The sequence below is a fragment of the Buteo buteo genome, chromosome 2 (assembly GCF_964188355.1).
Source record: "Buteo buteo chromosome 2, bButBut1.hap1.1, whole genome shotgun sequence".
NCBI lineage: Eukaryota > Metazoa > Chordata > Aves > Accipitriformes > Accipitridae > Buteo > Buteo buteo.
This window is the reverse complement of record NC_134172.1, coordinates 65096049-65112615: the sequence shown is the minus strand read 5'-3', so window position 1 is coordinate 65112615 and position 16567 is coordinate 65096049. Positions and strand designations below refer to the sequence as shown.

The 16567-nt window shown below is 49.3% G+C and overlaps 1 protein-coding gene across 2 annotated transcripts in view; it reads left to right on the top strand.

Annotated features, from left to right (window-relative positions):
• TOX2 (TOX high mobility group box family member 2) overlaps nucleotides 1-16567 on the top strand; it is a 157760-nt gene that overhangs the window by 122697 nt on the left and 18496 nt on the right. The window contains exons 4-5 of one of the 2 annotated variants that reach the window (XM_075022543.1): nucleotides 8769-9008; nucleotides 13454-13681. In XM_075022543.1, the coding sequence (XP_074878644.1) occupies nucleotides 8769-9008; nucleotides 13454-13681 (468 nt within the window). The remainder of the gene's footprint in view (nucleotides 1-8768; nucleotides 9009-13453; nucleotides 13682-16567) is intronic. The other variant, XM_075022544.1, reaches the window with a different exon arrangement.

Below are 16567 nucleotides of genomic sequence, written 5' to 3'. Positions count from 1 at the left end.
GAAAGCTGGGCCTTCAAATCTGTCCTAGGGCATGTCTTTGTCTTGGAAATACTCTTTTTAAATCGTGAATGTGGATTCTTTCTCTTTGCTGCCTGGCTCTCAATTCAGAGATGCTCCTTAAGCTCATGTTTGCAAACTTGAATCTGTAAAACCTTTTTTTCACTGTTTCATGAAGAAAAACTGCAATTTCAATGTAGTTCCAAAAAATTTCCATGTGCCCAAACCCCGAAAGCCAGCACCACCCATTCCCATGGGCTCCTGTGCTGCTGCTGCCAGAGCAGCAAAGCTGCCCCATGGCAGCCTGATGGGGGTTACAGATGGGGGACCAGGAGCATCCAGGAGGGAGGCTTGTCCCAGGGAGTGACAGCCACGGCTGGGAACCCCACTGCATATAGAAAGCCTCTGCCATATGATAAATGTCCCCCACCCCTACAGAAATAAATTGCTTCCTTTTTAAATCCTTCCCTACTGTTCCCCTCGTATTTGTAATAGGATGATCAGTGGAACCAAAGATGTGGCTGTTACTTTAAAGGATAAATTAGTTTGACTCTTAACTCAATAATTAAAACTGTTATGGCTATGAGCCTGCAGGGATAATGTACTATTATTATAGTCATTTGTTTCAATTAAATGCTTACTGATTTTACAATAGCAGCTGGGCACCTGTGTGAGATAGCTATTACTCTGAACAAGACATCTCAAATTCCAGCAGAAATTTGTCACTGCACTAAAGCATTTTACATAGACCATGAAAGTTTATTAGGAGCAGTTACAAATCGGGAAGAGGAGGGGTGGTAATTGGGGATATATTTTCTTATCAGCTTCTCTCTCTCCTGCTCTCTCTCTTTTTTAAGTAAATCATCTTTAAGCATTTCAGCTATGGTGATGCGTTTACATTTAAACTTCAATACAGAAAAAGCCTGCTGGGAAAACTTTGCTTCAAAGCTGTTCAGCAGATAATTTCTCTCCCTGGTTGACTGTGATTGTAATGGCTTGTTCTGAAGAACAAACCTAAGGAGAAGTAAGCTGTGCCGCCGGTGAGTCTTGTGGCCATCCCTGGAATAGCTGCTCCCCTCGCCTGAGAAGGAAGACCCTGGCCGGGCAAGACTCCGGCAGCTCTGCTCAGCCCACCTGAGTCAACTCACCCCGGGAAGGGTGGCAGTCATAGGATCATAGAATGGTTTGGGTTGGAAGGGACCTTTAAAGGTCATCTAGTCTAACCCCCCTGCAGTGGGCAGGGATAGCTTCAACTAGATCAGGTTGCTCAGAGCCCCGACCAACCTGACCTTGAACGTTTCCGGGGATGGGGCATCTACCACCTCTCTGGGCAACCTGTGCCAGGGTTTCACCACCACCATCATTGTAAAAAGTTTCTTCCTTGTATCTGGTCTGAATCTAGCCTCTTTTAGTTTAAAACCATTACACCGTGTCCTGTCACAAGAGGCCCTGCTAAAACGTTTGTCCCCATCTTTCTTATAAGCCCCCTTTAAGTACTGGAAGGCCGTGATGAGGTCTCCCCAGAGCCTTCTCTTCTTGAGGCTGAACAACCCCAACTCTCTCAGCCTTTCCTCACAGCAGAGGTGTTCCATCCCTCTGATCGTTTTTGTGGCCCTCCTCTGGACCCACTCCCGCAGGTCCGTGTCTGTCTTGTAGTGAGGACCCCGGAGCTGGATGCAGTACTGCCGGTGGGCTCTCACCAGCGCGGAGCAGAGGGGCAGAATCGCCTCCCTCGACCTGCTGGCCATGCTTCGTTTGATGCAGCCCAGGATACGGTTGGCTTTCTGGGCTGCGAGGGCACATTGCCTGGTCATGTCCAGCTTTTCATCTACCGGTACCCCCAAGTCCTTCTCAGCAGGCAAGGCTGGCAGGAGGCCTAGTGGTCCCCATGTGCTGGTCTCCCCAGCACGTGGGGCGATGCCCCTGGGCTGGGACTGTGCCATCTGCCTGCTCCCGCTGGTCTTGGCCTTTGTCTTTTGCACATCCCGCTTTACGTGGCTCTGCTTTAGCTTGGGGGGCTGTGATACAGCGGGGGCCAGCCAACGCCATACGGCAAGCTCCAGCTGAATTTCTTCCTTTCCTGCTGGGTAGCATCTGCAAGTGCTTCGGCACAGATCCCACCGGGATAGTAGCCCAGCTGGCGGCCAGCAAGGCTGGAGCGGCTTGGAGCTTCGCTGCTCCACGTATGCAGCAAGGGCGAAACACACCGTGGGAGAATAACACAGAACCTCTGAATTTGTACTTCTGCCACTAAAACATGGTGATATCTTTAAGGTGTGGCCAAGACCAAGGAAAGGAGGAGGAGGAGAAAAATCCCATGCAAAGTGAAGGCAGAAGGTAGTTACAGGGGTTGAACCTGCCTGAAGGCTTCAGCTGGGAATTAGGATTTTGCGGGAGAGGACATTCAACAACAGCAACCGTCCCTGCCTGAGCCTGGGACCTGAGCCCCAGGTCTGCTGGCTAGTGCTGTAGCCCTTATTGCTGGAAAGAGCTGCCTTTTACATATGAATTTCAGGGGTTAGTTAAATTGAAGCTCGTCTTGACACATTTCAAAACATTATCTTTGCTAGCAAAGCACCCAGGTCCCCAACCAGGCTCTTCCTCGCAGCATTTTGTTACTTGCGCTGGATTACCCTTCTCCCCAGAAACAAGGAGCATGGAGCATGTGCTGTTTGTCAGCCTATTTTTCTCTCCTTCTTAGGATTAGCTGGAGCGTTTATAGGCCTGATACGCATATTCATTAAAAAAATTGAAATATTGTGGAAAAAAAGAAGCTGTCTTTGAGTTAGCACAGCCTTTGGGAATCTGCTAAGTAAGATGCACTTAATTACTTTAGCTATGACTACATCACATTTCACTCATGTTTCCTCTGAGATGCAAAACGTCTTTTCAGCAGAGGCTGCAAACATGTCCCAAGTCTTTTGCAGCACCTTGTAGCGAGCTCATTGCACTGAATGCCCGGGATGGAGACAAGATCTGACCTGGCTCTCGGAGCCGCTCCTCCTGGTGACAGAGCTAATCACATTTGCAGGGCGGTTATTTAATTGTGCATGTGCTTCCGTCAGGCTCTGCAGGGGTGCTGAATGCTTTGTGGAGGGGAAAGGTGTGGGTGCAGCCCCAGTGCGCCCGTGGCTGGGGTTGTATCCCACAGGACTGGTGTGCCTTGGGAGAAGAGGTTGTTTGCTTTCACAGGGGGAACATTGCATTCGTTACCTTCTTTCACTTTGGTTTGCCATCATCGCAATTTCATTTGTCATTTACTCACCTAATTAGGCCATTTGCTGCAGGGGAGCATCTCTGAATCCTGCTCCAGGCTCTCTCTTTCCTTAGGTCTTTCCTGAGGGGGATATTGTCTATCTGGGTGCACAACTAAGGCCCCTGAAAAAGCTCGGTGTCTGCAGGGTCTTGCAGCAGAAAGCAGGACTAACCCTTTCCCCAGCTTGAGTGAAGGCCGTTGTCACCCTAAAGCCCATGGAAGAAGTGCTGGGGCCACACACAAGCTGCTTACCTTCATTTTCACCCCAAATGTTTTAATCTGGAGAACACAAATGGCTTTTCCACCTCTCACCCTCTCCAGTCCTGAGGACTTCGGGAGCCGTGGGCAGGAGCTATGGGGAGGTGGCAGCCTGGCATGTTGCTTCCAAAACTGCATTTTCTTAAAAAAAAGGGAAGTGGAGAGAAATTTAGTGAGTGACAAATAGTGGAGCCAGATCCTGCCCCTCCAGACAGCAGTCAGCAGGGTTATGTGCCAGGAGCATAGTTGTACATGTCCTTCTGCAAAACCTCCTGGCCAGGGGGAGAAGAGCTGGGGACACGGGAGAGTGAGAGAGGGGGTCAGAACCAGCAATATTTGGCAAAGGTATTAAGTAAAACCACCAGGTTTTAATAATGTAAAGAAATAGGCAACTGCTTGGGAGGAGGCCTCTGGGCTAAAATATCCTTGGGGGTGGGGATGTCCCAGGAAAGTGTCTCTGTTTTTTAAAAGGGCTGTGATTGGGTTGCTGTCAGCAGGAGGCTTCTGCATGGATTCTCTGAGCCAGAGCTCAGGTTTCTGTTTCTTCCTACAAATTTTCATAACCATTTGCAGCACATGTCCCATATCCATAATTGCACTCCTGGACTTGTTCTGCTCTGATGCATAAATAACATGCACTGTAAAGAAAAAGTGTATGATTACATATTTAATGGATAAACGGAGCCGTTGTGGTCTATTGGCCACATAATAAAAGTTTCAAAAAAATTGTCTTAATACAGTATTTACCCAAGAGACTGCCATGGCTGCAAATGTGAACAGGCTATTTTAAATTTTAAAATTTTTTAAGCCATGTTTCATAGCCTTCCCCATTTCTAAAAGACCCATCTTCTAAACTTTTTCGTCATTTGAATTTAAAATAAGGACAATAAATTACTCTTTTCCTTAGCAGCTGGCAGATGTTCTCCAACATGAAAGGTAGGGATTAAACTAACAAAATCCAAGACAAATGTACTGTTTTCACTGAAATTTGGGAAGGAGCTTGCCGCTCATGCGGCAGGTAGGTGCTGACCTGTCTCCCCACCTTGCAGGCTCCCCATTGCTGCCTGTCTCACACCTGGCCTTTCCCATGACGTTTGAAAATTCAATTGCAATTGCAAAAATTGCCTCTCTGATGCCTCCTGTGCTGCCCAAGCCTGTTGTCCATCCCCATCTTGCTTGACTGCAGCATGCATGTCCTCGATGTCTTTTTGGCCAGGATTTCCCACACAGCAGCACGTGGCAAGGAGAGGCCAAACCTCTGCAATAAGGCAGGTTTTAAGGGCACATAAAACTTGCCATAGTTCAAGCAGCAGTGAGTTTCCTCAGCTCTGTGACAGAGCAAAGCCAACCCTGCTGCCTCTGTGTGGTGGGTTGACCCTGGCTGGACACCAGGTGCCCACCAAAGCCATTCTATCACTCCCCCTCCTCAGCTGGACAGGGGAGAGAAAATATAACAAAGGGCTCGTGGGTCAAGATAAGGACAGGAGAGATCACTCACCAATTACCATCACGGGCAAAACAGACTCAACTTGGGGAAAATTAACTCAATTTATTACCAATCAACCAGAGTAGGGTAATGAAAAATAAAACCAAATCTCAGAACACCTTCCCTCCACCCTCCACCTTCTTTGTGGGCACAACTTCACTCCCAGATTCTCTACCAACCCCCCCCAGCAGCACAGGGGGACAGGGAATGGGGTTTACGGTCAGTTCATCACACGTTATTTCTGCCGCTTCATCCTCCTCAGGGGGAGGACTCCTCACACTCTTCCCCTGCTCCAGCGTGGGGTCCCTCCCACAGGAGACAGTCCTCCACGAACTTCTCCAATGTCCTTCCCACAGGCTGCAGTTCTTCACGAACTGCTCCAGCGTGGGTCCTTTCCACAGCGTGCAGTCCTTCAGGAGCACACCGCTCCAGCGTGGGTCCCCCACAGGGTCCCAAGTCCTGCCAGAAAACCTGCTCCGTGGGCTCCTCTCTCCACAGATCCTCAGGTCCTGCCAGGAGCCTGTGTCCTGGTTTCAGCTGGGATAGAGTTAACTGTCTTCCTAGTAGCTGGTACAGTGCTATGTTTTGAGTTCAGTATGTGAAGAATGTTGATAACACTGATGTTTTCAGTTGTTGCTCAGTAGTGTTTAGACTAAAGTCAAGGATTTTTCAGCTTCTCATGCCCAGCCAGGGCACAAGAAGTTGGCACAGGACACAGCCAGGGCAGCTGACCCAAACTGGCCAAGGGGGTATTCCATACCATGGGACGTCCCATTTAGCATAGGAACTGGGAAGTGGGGGTGGGGAATCACCGCTCGGGAACTAGCTGGGTGTTGATAGGCGGGTGGTGAGCAATTGCCCTGCACATCATTTGTACATTCCAATCCTTTTATTACTACTGTTGTCATTTTATTAGTGTTATCATTATCATTATTAGTTTCTTCTTTTCTGTTCTATTAAACCGTTCTTATCTCAACCCACGAGTTTTACTTCTTTTTCCCGATTTTCTTCCCCATCCCACTGAGGGGGGGGGGGGTGAGTGAGCGGCTGTGTGGTGCTTAGTTGCTGGCTGGGGTTAAACCACGACAGCCTGCTCCAACGTGGAGTTCCCACAGGGTCACAGCCTCCTTCGGGCACCCACCTGCTCCGGCGTGGGGTCCTCCATGGACTGCAGGGGGACAGCCTGCCTCACCATGGTCTTCCCCACGGGCTGCAGGAGAATCTCTGCTCTAGCGCCTGGAGCATCTCCTCCCCCTCCTTCTTCACTGACCTTGGGGTCTGCAGGGTTGTTTCTCTTACATGTTCTCACTCCTCTCTCCGGCTGCTGTTTCTGTCAGTCCCAGCAACTTTTTTTCCTTTTTAAATGTGTTATCACAGAGGCACTACCACCATCACTGATTTGGCTCAGCCTTGGCTGGCGGTGGGTCTGTCTTAGAGCCAGCTGGTACTGGCTCTGTCGGACACAGGGGAAGCTTCCAGCAGCTTCTCACAGAAGCCACCCCTGTAACCCCCTGCCCCCCACTACCAAAACCTTGCCACACAAAGCCAATACACTCTGTAAGCTGGTTTTTCCTTGCAACCACCAAAGCTGAGGACAGCAGTTCAGCATGGCCCCTAAGTCAGCCTCAGTCAGTCTCCTTGTGCTGTTGAAATGCAAGGCTTTATTTTCTTCCTGCGAGTTAAATCTCTGCACTTCATAATTAATACAGAAAAAGGGCAGATCTAGGAAAATCTGTTCCCCTGACACACACTCCTTTACTGATGCAGAATCTGAAAGAGAGCAGAACATGCTGTCGGGTGTTGTGTAAAGCTCTTGATTCCTGACCTGCAGCAGTAAATCTGGGTTTGCGTTTGGATTTATTTCCTCTGAAGCCTACCGAGCCCTTGCAGGTCTTCCCTGGGTTTCTTTCTGTACGTGCTGCTAATGGACTTGGCAAGCCTCCCCTGGTAATGAGAGATTGCACCTCAGCGGGCTTATCGGAAATGAAGATTGTTAATAAATAAAGCCTGGGTCTTTAAACTCATGTTAACATTAATCAGATTAATATAAAAGGGAAAAAGTCTGGAAAACGTTTCAGGCAGGGTTTGCTCTCCCTCCCACTCCCTTCCTCCGTGGCTGGATGAGGCTGTGGGGCGGGAGGCAGGTTGGCTCTGCCCACAGGGGCTGCAGTGGGGCTGAGCCCTGCTGCTGGGGGGTGGCTGGGCAGTGATGGATCCTGGGGTGAAAAGGGGGTTTTCAGGGAAAGTGGTACAAACTGGAAATGGGGTCTCGGCTCAGCAGGCAGCAGGGCTGCCCCAAAACCTTCCATGCACCTACAACATGCTGTGTTTGTCCTTATGTCATCTTCCCTCCTTGGCCAGGACAGGGGGGTGTTGCTCCTCCCGCCTGACCCGGCCACTTGAACTTTGGTTTATGCCGTGACATGGGGGGATATATACTCCAAAAGATATTTTCGTTTTGTCTGATGTAGCATTCAACTTTTCTTATTAGCCATATATATATGTTTCATTTTTCTTTCTAACCTTTCAAGAGTGTTGGGCTCAGCAGCCTCAGGAGGCAGCACTTGTGCCAGTGGCCTGTGCCGTCTCCATGCGTCCCTGCAGCCGTGTGTGATTAGTCACCTTTCAGTCCCATCGGATGTCCCCTCGCTCTCGCGTTATGAGAACAGATAAATAGGTATTAGGAAAGTCTTCATTTTTGGGGACAACTCTATCACATAGCCTCCTCCCTCACCTCTTTCCTACACGCAAGCACACACATACATCGCTTCTGGTTCCTTCCCTCACTGGGGAATCTTAAGAGGCAGCACATAATTTTCTTTGCCCTTGTCTGGAATTTTTTTTTCGGCTACACTCATTTCGAGTGGGATTGGAACTGGTTGCAATATTTAAAATTGGAAGAGACGTCTCCAGGAGGAGTTGTAATGAGGTGGTGGGCACCAGCAGAGCTTGCCCCCATGCACTGGGGTCCATTTCGGGGCATGTTGTGGTGTTCGGGGCTTCTAGGGCTCGGGGACATACAAACCTCTGGCTTGATGGTAGTGTCACAGCTTTGGACAGAGCAACATGGTAGGAGCAGGGACCTGGGGCTTTCACTGACTGCTTTTGTGCTTACTACTTCTAGGTATAAGCACAGTAGTGCTAGCGACCCAACAGCTGTACGGAGGATGCGGGAGGGTTGGTTGCGGTACCTTCATAAACTCAAACAGATATTTTTTCACCTATGCAGTTATTAAATGTCAACACCACGTAGTGCTAAGAAAGAGCGTGTCTGGGATCCACTGATGCCCCGGGGCTGGACTGTCATCCACAGGCCCCAAATACCCTGGCACATGTGCTGATGCTCAGCGATGGCCTCACCTGTACAGCAGCAAGGCTTGGCCCCAGAAATGCCCGGGACATTGCAACGCCCTCCCTTCTCCCAGTGATTTGGCTAAAAATTTCTCATTTATGAACTTTTCTTTCAGACCCCTGATAAGTGCCAGAGGTAGGCAGGGGCACCTCCTGGACACACAGACCTATGTACAAAGACAATTTAGCACCTCTCTGTAGTCCTCGTGGGCAGGACGATGGCAGGAGCTGAGCCCCAGGTACACGGTACTCAGTTCTTGCTCTTGGCTTGTTTGCAAGGGGGCACAAGGAAGACTTCACCAGCTGTGTAGAATAGTTTTGACTCAGTCAATAGGATTTCATCTTAAAGTGATTTGACAGTATAATAAATAAATAAATAAATACATTTTTTAATTACAAAGTGATATTCTCCTAACTCAGATCCAGGAGATGGTCCACTCAGATGCCACGTCCTATGAGTCCAACCGTCAAGTGCCCCTGATCAATCGCCCCGGGATGTTAGCCAGCCCCATGAGCGCTCTCAGCCAGTCACAGCTGATTTCTCAGATGGGGATGCGGAGCAGTGTTACCCACGGTTCCCCATCGCCCCCGGGAAGTAAGTCTGCTACACCATCTCCCTCCAGTTCTACTCAGGAAGAGGAGACAGAGTCACATTATAAGGTATGTGCAGTCACGCCTGTTTTAACAGACAGCAAGAAAATGGCAGATTATGTTTTTCAGTGAGGGATAAATTGCACTAAATAAGAGCACAGACTTTCAGTCTTGTTTTTTATTAAATATGTATATATAGTGGGAGACTTTTCCAAGGATGAGGAAATTGTTTCCAACCTAGGGTGAGGTACAGCATGGCAGGCTAGCACACATGCTTGGATTGTGCATGCAGCAAGTTTGGCAATGAGAGTTGGGCTTTTCTCTCCACGGTTTGCCAGGTCCATCGATCTGCAGAGTTTCCTCTGATGAGGGTTTTGATGAGCAAAGCAGGTTCAAGGCTAAGGTTCTGCAAATGCTTGGGTGCAAAATTAGATTTCTGGTGGCAGGTAGAGGAGATTGAAACAGGGAAGGAAAAGAATGCAGGGTGGGATTTAACTGAGCTCACCGGACAGGGCTTGCTAAGGAAAAAAAAACAGAAATTAAAAGAGGAAAAGTCTTCTGCCTTTTAGTTCACCCAGGCAGTGTTTCAGGTAGTCATCAATGTCTTAGTGGCACAGAGTCTGCCTCTACAGCCAACACAACTGCTGCTGAGCATGACATCGAGAAACCCAAGGATTTCCTATGGTTTTGGGGACACCTTCTTTGTTGCCCATCTTTCTCAAAATGCACCAGCAAAGCAAACAACACCATGAGTCTTCTGTCTGTTATTTACTGAGGGCAAATTGCAGTGATTGCAGGGTTGCTGCCTCAACACCCAATGGGTCTCCATGCCTGCAGGTCAATCACTGGGCTCCCTGGGGGTCTTAGATTAAAGCCTTTCATGGAAAACCTTCTCCTGGAAGGTGCTGATCCAAGGCTGACACCAGAAGCGCTGGTATTGTACCTTTGTTCCGCAAAAACAGATGGTTGTGACAGGATTTGAATGTATAACCAAAGCAGCAAACAGTGCAGAGACTGGAAAACTAGGAAAATGCTAGGACTGAGAAAAAAACTTTAGCTTTCCATGGAAATCCAGGGAAATGTATTCCCATCAATCCTGTAGGTTTTCATCCATTGGCAGCTTTCACTTCAGATCAGGACATTTCAAAGCAGAGTGCACACATGGATGCGAAAACAGCTTCAGTGGAATAAAACTGTAAGAAGGAGGGATACACATGATTGAAAATAGATAGATTTTCTCCAACTCTGCGATTCCACATTTGGGGGACACTGTGGGATGGGTTGTGCCGCTGGACCCCACGGTCTGCCATCTCCCAGAGCCCATGTCACACAGCTCCAGGCAATTACCTGGGAGCTGAATCTTTCATGTCAGCGGAAAATGAGTTTCAGCTTAGTTACACACCAGGTTCTCTCTCACTGCCTCTTTCAGCATCACCCAGCTTTCCTCCTGGGCAGGCAGGGCTGCAGGAGTCACCGGGGAGGACACAGCTTTGGGGTTGGATCTTCTGTTCTCATTGAGCCAGTGATGCCTGAGGGGGGTACAAAGAATTTGGAGATGTCCAAATTTTGACAACTTGCAGAGATTTTAGTTTTTCCTAATCCTAAAGGCATGCCTCCTCATTTTTCTGCCCTGTAAACTACCCATCAAGAGAGGTGGAACAGGAGCGATGTATTTGATGGAGGAAGAAGACCATAAGTGTAAAGAAAGCAGCAGAACTGCATTGTGGCCTGCAGGTTTCTGTTTGCTTTCTCTATCTACGCAGCTGCTGTATTCACCCATGGGTCATTTTTCGTATGGCCATTAAGCACCTTTCTGCCACAAGTCATCAAAGCGGCGTCTAACATGCAGAAATTAATCTTGTGACCAAGAAGGCCACATGTTAAAGAAATGGATCTGATGCCAGCAGGTAGTTCAGATCCAGCAGGTCCTCTCAGCCAGGGAGCTTATGACTTTAGGAGGTCTCCCAGCCTCACTGATGCATTTACCTGCTTCATTGCTTCAGGGGGGTGTACACATGCACGGGAGGGAGAGGTAGTTACAGCCCAGATTCCAGTTGGATTAGCAATCTCTCTCCATAGTTATTAAAATCATGGTGTCCATGAGGTTCCTGCTCTTCACAGGTTCAGCATCTAAGAAGGCACCAAGCCACCAGTTTATGGGATCACATCTGTCACCAGTGAATTGCCCCAGTCCACATCTGGCGTTAAACATGCCTTCTACTGCCTCTCCAGAGCAGGTCCATGCAGGGGCTGGTGGCCACACACTTCATCCCGCCGCACGAGCCTTCACTGTCACTTTGACCATGGCTCACCCCTTGGGGGATGCAGTTGCTCTGGAGCAGCGAGGCACTGGCTCTCAGGGGCTTGCCTTTAGCCATGGCTTTGGTTGTTCCAGCGTCTTCTGCAGCCCAGGGCTGGGCTGTGGTCTCATCCCGTGCTGCGTCACACCTGGTGAACCCCAGGAAAACCAGGCAAAGTCCTGATCTGCTCTGCTCCCTCCTGGGAACTGATGGCTCCAGGCAGCCTTGCAGGCAGCGTCTGTTTTCCATAAATACCATTTGCTTTTTGGTGCTATCTAAGAAGATCCAACTGTGAAACTGTCATCATGGCTGTGGTTGAATTGCGCCCATTCCTGGCTCCTTCTCTTGGTCAACGTCTGTGAGGAGAGCAGGTCCCCCCCCGCAGCACTTAAGTGAATCAAACAGGATTACAGTTAGTTAAAATACCATTTCACTTGCTAATGGGCTGAAGCCCTGTCATGCATTTTTTTTCTCCTAATAAGCTGGCCTTTCACCTCCAGGCCTCCCATTCAAGCCCAATTGGGCAATTTTAAATTAAATGCAATTTTTGTGGTCCCTCTGCTCATTCACTAATGGTCACTGTCTGTTTGACAAATGTCACTGCGCTGATACTGAACTTAATGACCAGTCAAGAGCTGCTGAGCGGAGAACAGGAGTGCTGCTGCCCTTTCCTCCCGGTGCCTGGCCTGTGCCAGCTGAAGTGAAGCCTCTTAAATCCCAGCGCTTCCAAGCACGCAATCGAATCAGCAAATCCATCAGGAGAAAAGGCCTTTTCTGCTCCCAGAGCTCACCGGGAGGCACAGTTTTCACAGCTTGGTGTTTAGACCTGTGTCAATTGATTTTTTAAAAATTTTTCTTAAACATCTAAGTGACACACTGGGCAACTTTCTAAGTAGTATAATTAGCCCAGTAGAGCCGGGACTGCCGAAGTCAGGTAGTGGCCTAGCACTTGGTGCTTGAGCACTGTGGGTCTGCAGGCAGGGGTGCTGGCACCCATTTGCCCTTGAGGATGCAGAGATCCAGACTGCAGCAGCCAACTGGCAGTTTTATTGTCTGCCGTGTTGAACCTCTGGTGTATTTAGTTTTTCCTCCACTATAACATAAGGATAATGGTGCTTCCCTGTAGTGCGAGCTTTCACTGACCACAGTTAATGCGTTGAGAGCTTTGATGTATGTCCAAGTGCTTTCCAGGGGTCTTTTCCTTTGCACCCAGTCACACAGAGGATTCTGCAGTCCCATATATTCAACACGCTGCCCAGGGCATCCTGGTGGAGGCTCAGCCATAGGTTCTTCTTTCTGTGCTATCTTCACTGGAAGCATCGCTGTTTCCAGCCTTGCTGTTTTACTTCCCAGCGCAGTGGCAGTGTCTCCTGCTGAGCAGCCACAAAGTCCAACTACTGTTGCCTGTGTCCTGCTCCCCTTGGTTCAACCACCCACAGGGCACCGAGCGTGGATACAGCCAGACCTAGTCATCCTGCTGCACCCAGACCACCAGCTGTAATGAGTGAGCGGTGCATGCAAAGCGTTTAATACATAAGATTAAAATAGTTTAATTTCTGGATAGGGGTACGTAGCTGTTAGGAGGGGGAAACAAATTTTGGACAGCCCCTGCACGATGGCTAATGTGATGCCGATGCTGCTCGGTCGGTGCTCACGACCCCCCTGCCTAGGGAGTGCAGAGGCTGAGCCACCGGCACACACGTGAACGAGGAAAGTCAGAAGCAGCTTGCAAAGGGGCATTGTTGAGCTGGAAATCAGAAGCCATGTGGAAGCTGAGTTTGGAAAAAAATCATGGACTGCTAAAGGGATCTGGCTGGGAAGGAAGGCATTTGGAGAGGTCCCACAAGGACCAAGGAGTGAGTGAGCTTGTGATGCCAGGGAGGAGGAGGGGGAAGGGGGTTGTCTGAGGATGAGTGACTGGAAAGCCCCAGCTTTGGGGCAGGGACCACTGGAGCAGCAAGGGATGAACCCAAGCTGTGAACTGAGCTGTGAGGAGGCACCCAAGCTGGGCTCAGGCACCCACCAGCAGTTTGTGTAATGATCCTAGAGGCACCTGGGGGCCAAAGAGACCCCCAGGGCTGCTGCACTCCTCACCGCACTGGGAGCCCTCCTCTGCCCATGCCCTCTCTCGTGCCTTTTGCTAACAAGCTGTAGCAGGGACTCGTATCAGATTACTCCCAGCCAACTGCTAAGGTTCATCTCTTGGTTTTGCAGGTTACTGGAGAGAAAAGACCATCAACAGACCTGGGCAAAAAGCCCAAAAGCCAAAAGAAGAAGAAAAAGAAGGATCCCAATGAGCCCCAAAAGCCGGTGTCAGCCTACGCCCTCTTTTTCAGAGACACGCAAGCAGCCATCAAAGGGCAAAACCCCAATGCTACTTTCGGAGACGTATCGAAAATTGTTGCATCAATGTGGGACAGTTTGGGAGAAGAACAAAAACAAGTGAGTTACTGATCTCTTTTTTTTTCTTTCAACCGTTGAAAGTGTTTTTCCGTGGTGCAGAGCATCAGAGTCTCCCCAAGCACATTAGGAGCGTGGCCAGGGGCTTAAACAGGCTGAAGTGTATGCACAGAAATGGAGGCTATTTTCAGGAGTGGTGCTGAAGTGCCCACTGCCACTCGAGGCCATGCTTGAGTGGTTTGCATGCCATGTTCTCAGCTCCAGGTCAGTGCGGCAGTGATGTGTCCTGGCCCTTGGACACCTCCTTGGGGTGCCCTGCATGCAGGTCTTTGCCACCCACGTGCCCCAAGGAGGAAGGGTCTGACCCATGTCACAGGCAGAGCAGGGATGGGGCTGCAGAAGGATGCGCTAAGTTTGCTTTAGCTCTGCCCCTTTTTTAGAAAACTCTCGGTTGTTACATGGGGAAGAGCTAATTTTTATGACAATCAATTATTCTTGATAAGATTGTACTTGGCAAAAACATCAGTGGCCTTTCTCTGACATGGGGGTTTTACAGCCTTAGATGGGAGATGGGTTTGCATTTGCTTATTTACTTACAAGGAGTGATGGCAAACCAGCTAAAAACTATTAACTCTCTACATCGCTGGCCTCAAGTCTAACGTTAAGGCTTTAAAAGCTCAGGAAAGAGATGTCTGAAGCGGTCTCGCAGAGGAAACCTTCCTGCCCCAAAGCTGTCAACCCCTTTCAGTCTGCTTCATACAGAGACTTCTAGGTTCTACTTTAACTGTTTTGTGGATGCTGAGTCAGTTACAAAAGCATGTAATTGCTTGTTGCCTATTGAGAAAACCCCAGGGAACGCTTTCTGTAGCAAGTATGTCTTTTTATCAGGCAGAGTGAGATCTGACACTGTGTGTGATGTGTCTCTGAACCCAAACATGCACTAACCGACAATCCCCTGTGAGCGGTGAGCCCTTCTCCTAGAGCCTGGCTGCCAGCATCAGGCTGGCTCCGTCTCTCGCTGGGTGTCCACAGCCAGCATTTGAAGCAGCTACATTTGGAGAGGGAGCAGCAGGGAAGAAAAAAGTCATTTAAATGGAAGTCATGCTAGGATATAGCCTTGCCTTCCACCCCACACCAAGTCAGGAATAAGAGCAAGGCATCTTCTGGGATGAAACCACTTTTGCTGATCCATCTGGAGTCTCCATACTGTGCAAAGTGTGACTTTGATGTTTTCATGATCTTCCCTTTTTTTCCTCTTTGGACGGGTCACTGGGGGATCATGCAGGAATTTCTCATGCTGAAGAAGGGAGGAAGATCCCCTCCTTGTGCAGCAGGTTGACCCCAGCCCTGCTGCCTCGGAAGTTGCAGGGCAGAGGCTGGATTTGGGCTATTGGTACAAGGCGTGGGAGGTTCAGGAGCGTGGAAAAGCTTTTATGTCACCTCTTTCTCCTGCTTTCATCCCTCCCAGCATCTCGGTCTGCCTCTCCCTTACTCCATCTGGTTACAAATATCTCTGTAGATTGGGCACTGAGCTCAGCTGTAAATGTGGTTTATATAATGGAAGTGCTGGTGCGACCCTGACTCAGCGCAGTGTAAATGCTCAGCTCTTAATTAACAGCAGGGATTAAACCAGTCCGTTTATCTTCCCTGCTAACTCTCCCTCCTTCTCTTTTATGAGATAGTAGCAGCCTTGCCGTCTCTTTACACACGCTTTCTAAGTGGCTCCATTTCTCCCTCTGTAATTGATTTAATTAAGTCATTTGTTCCTTGTCTGAATGCTTAAATATTAACTTCCTGGCTTTGTCTCCAGCTGTATACTTTTCTCCCACGACAGCTACCTCCCTGCCCAGGACTCCAGCTGGAGGGACGCTATTTATCTTTGGCTCTGGGACCCGTATTGCTGGTTTGTGCAATGTGGCACGTTCATTCTTGAAGTGTTTGGCTGGAAGCGAATTTATTTAGTCCCTGTTTGCTTTCCTCTGCCAGCATCTCCAGTCAAGTTTGTTTAGATTCATAAGGCAATGCAATAGAAAGAAAAAAAGGAAAAGAAAAAAATTAACATTAAAGACATTAACAAAATGTCTTTAATATGTGAAAACAAGTGCCTGGGCTGTCCTGCAGATCCTTTCTCCCAAGGACTGCAGGACATGATGCACGCGTTCACAATGAAGGCAGGCAGCACATGCCAAGCGCTCTCTTGGCAAGTCTCGGGATTTTGGACGCTGGCCAAAATCCTGCTGGGACCTGGGAGTCCAGGATGCCACATGGCTGCACCAGGCCATGGTTCTGCACATAGCCAGGCAGGAGCATCGTGCTCTGGGGAGGGGTGGAAAGGTGGAAAAGGGAAGTACTTCACCTGGTGCACTGCTCCTAGCTCTGCTGACAACAGTGGTTTTGAGTATCTTCATATCCTCGCTGCAGAAAGCAGCGCAGAAGACAACCCAGGGAAAAGCCAACACAGCGATGGCAAAGTATGCAAGCAAGAGCCAAATCTGGACGTTCTTGCTCAGTTATGACCAAGGTTTTAGTTAAAGAAAGCTTCCCCTCTTCCTGACATAAGAAAAGAGGGTGGATTTGAGGCCGTAGAATCTGATTTGGGGCTGGGCTGTGGTCCCAGATGTGGATCTCTTGCAGCTCCTGAGATGTTCAGGGTGGGGCTGGGGCATCACATCTCCAGAGGGCTGATGTGCAGACCCCAGCCCCACCATGCAGTTATCAAGCAGTCTTTCGCACCACTGTGGTTTCTGCTTCAGATGAAGTTTACAAACCGTATTTTGCATCTTCCAGTGGGCACAGTGTTTCCCCAGCCCTAGGTGTGTTTTGGTTCCTGCCTTGTGGGAGAACAGCAGGCAGAACAGGCGGGGAGCAACCAGGGAGGGGGTTCAAAGCAAGCTGGCCAATAAACCCAACCTCGGCCAGGGCATTTTG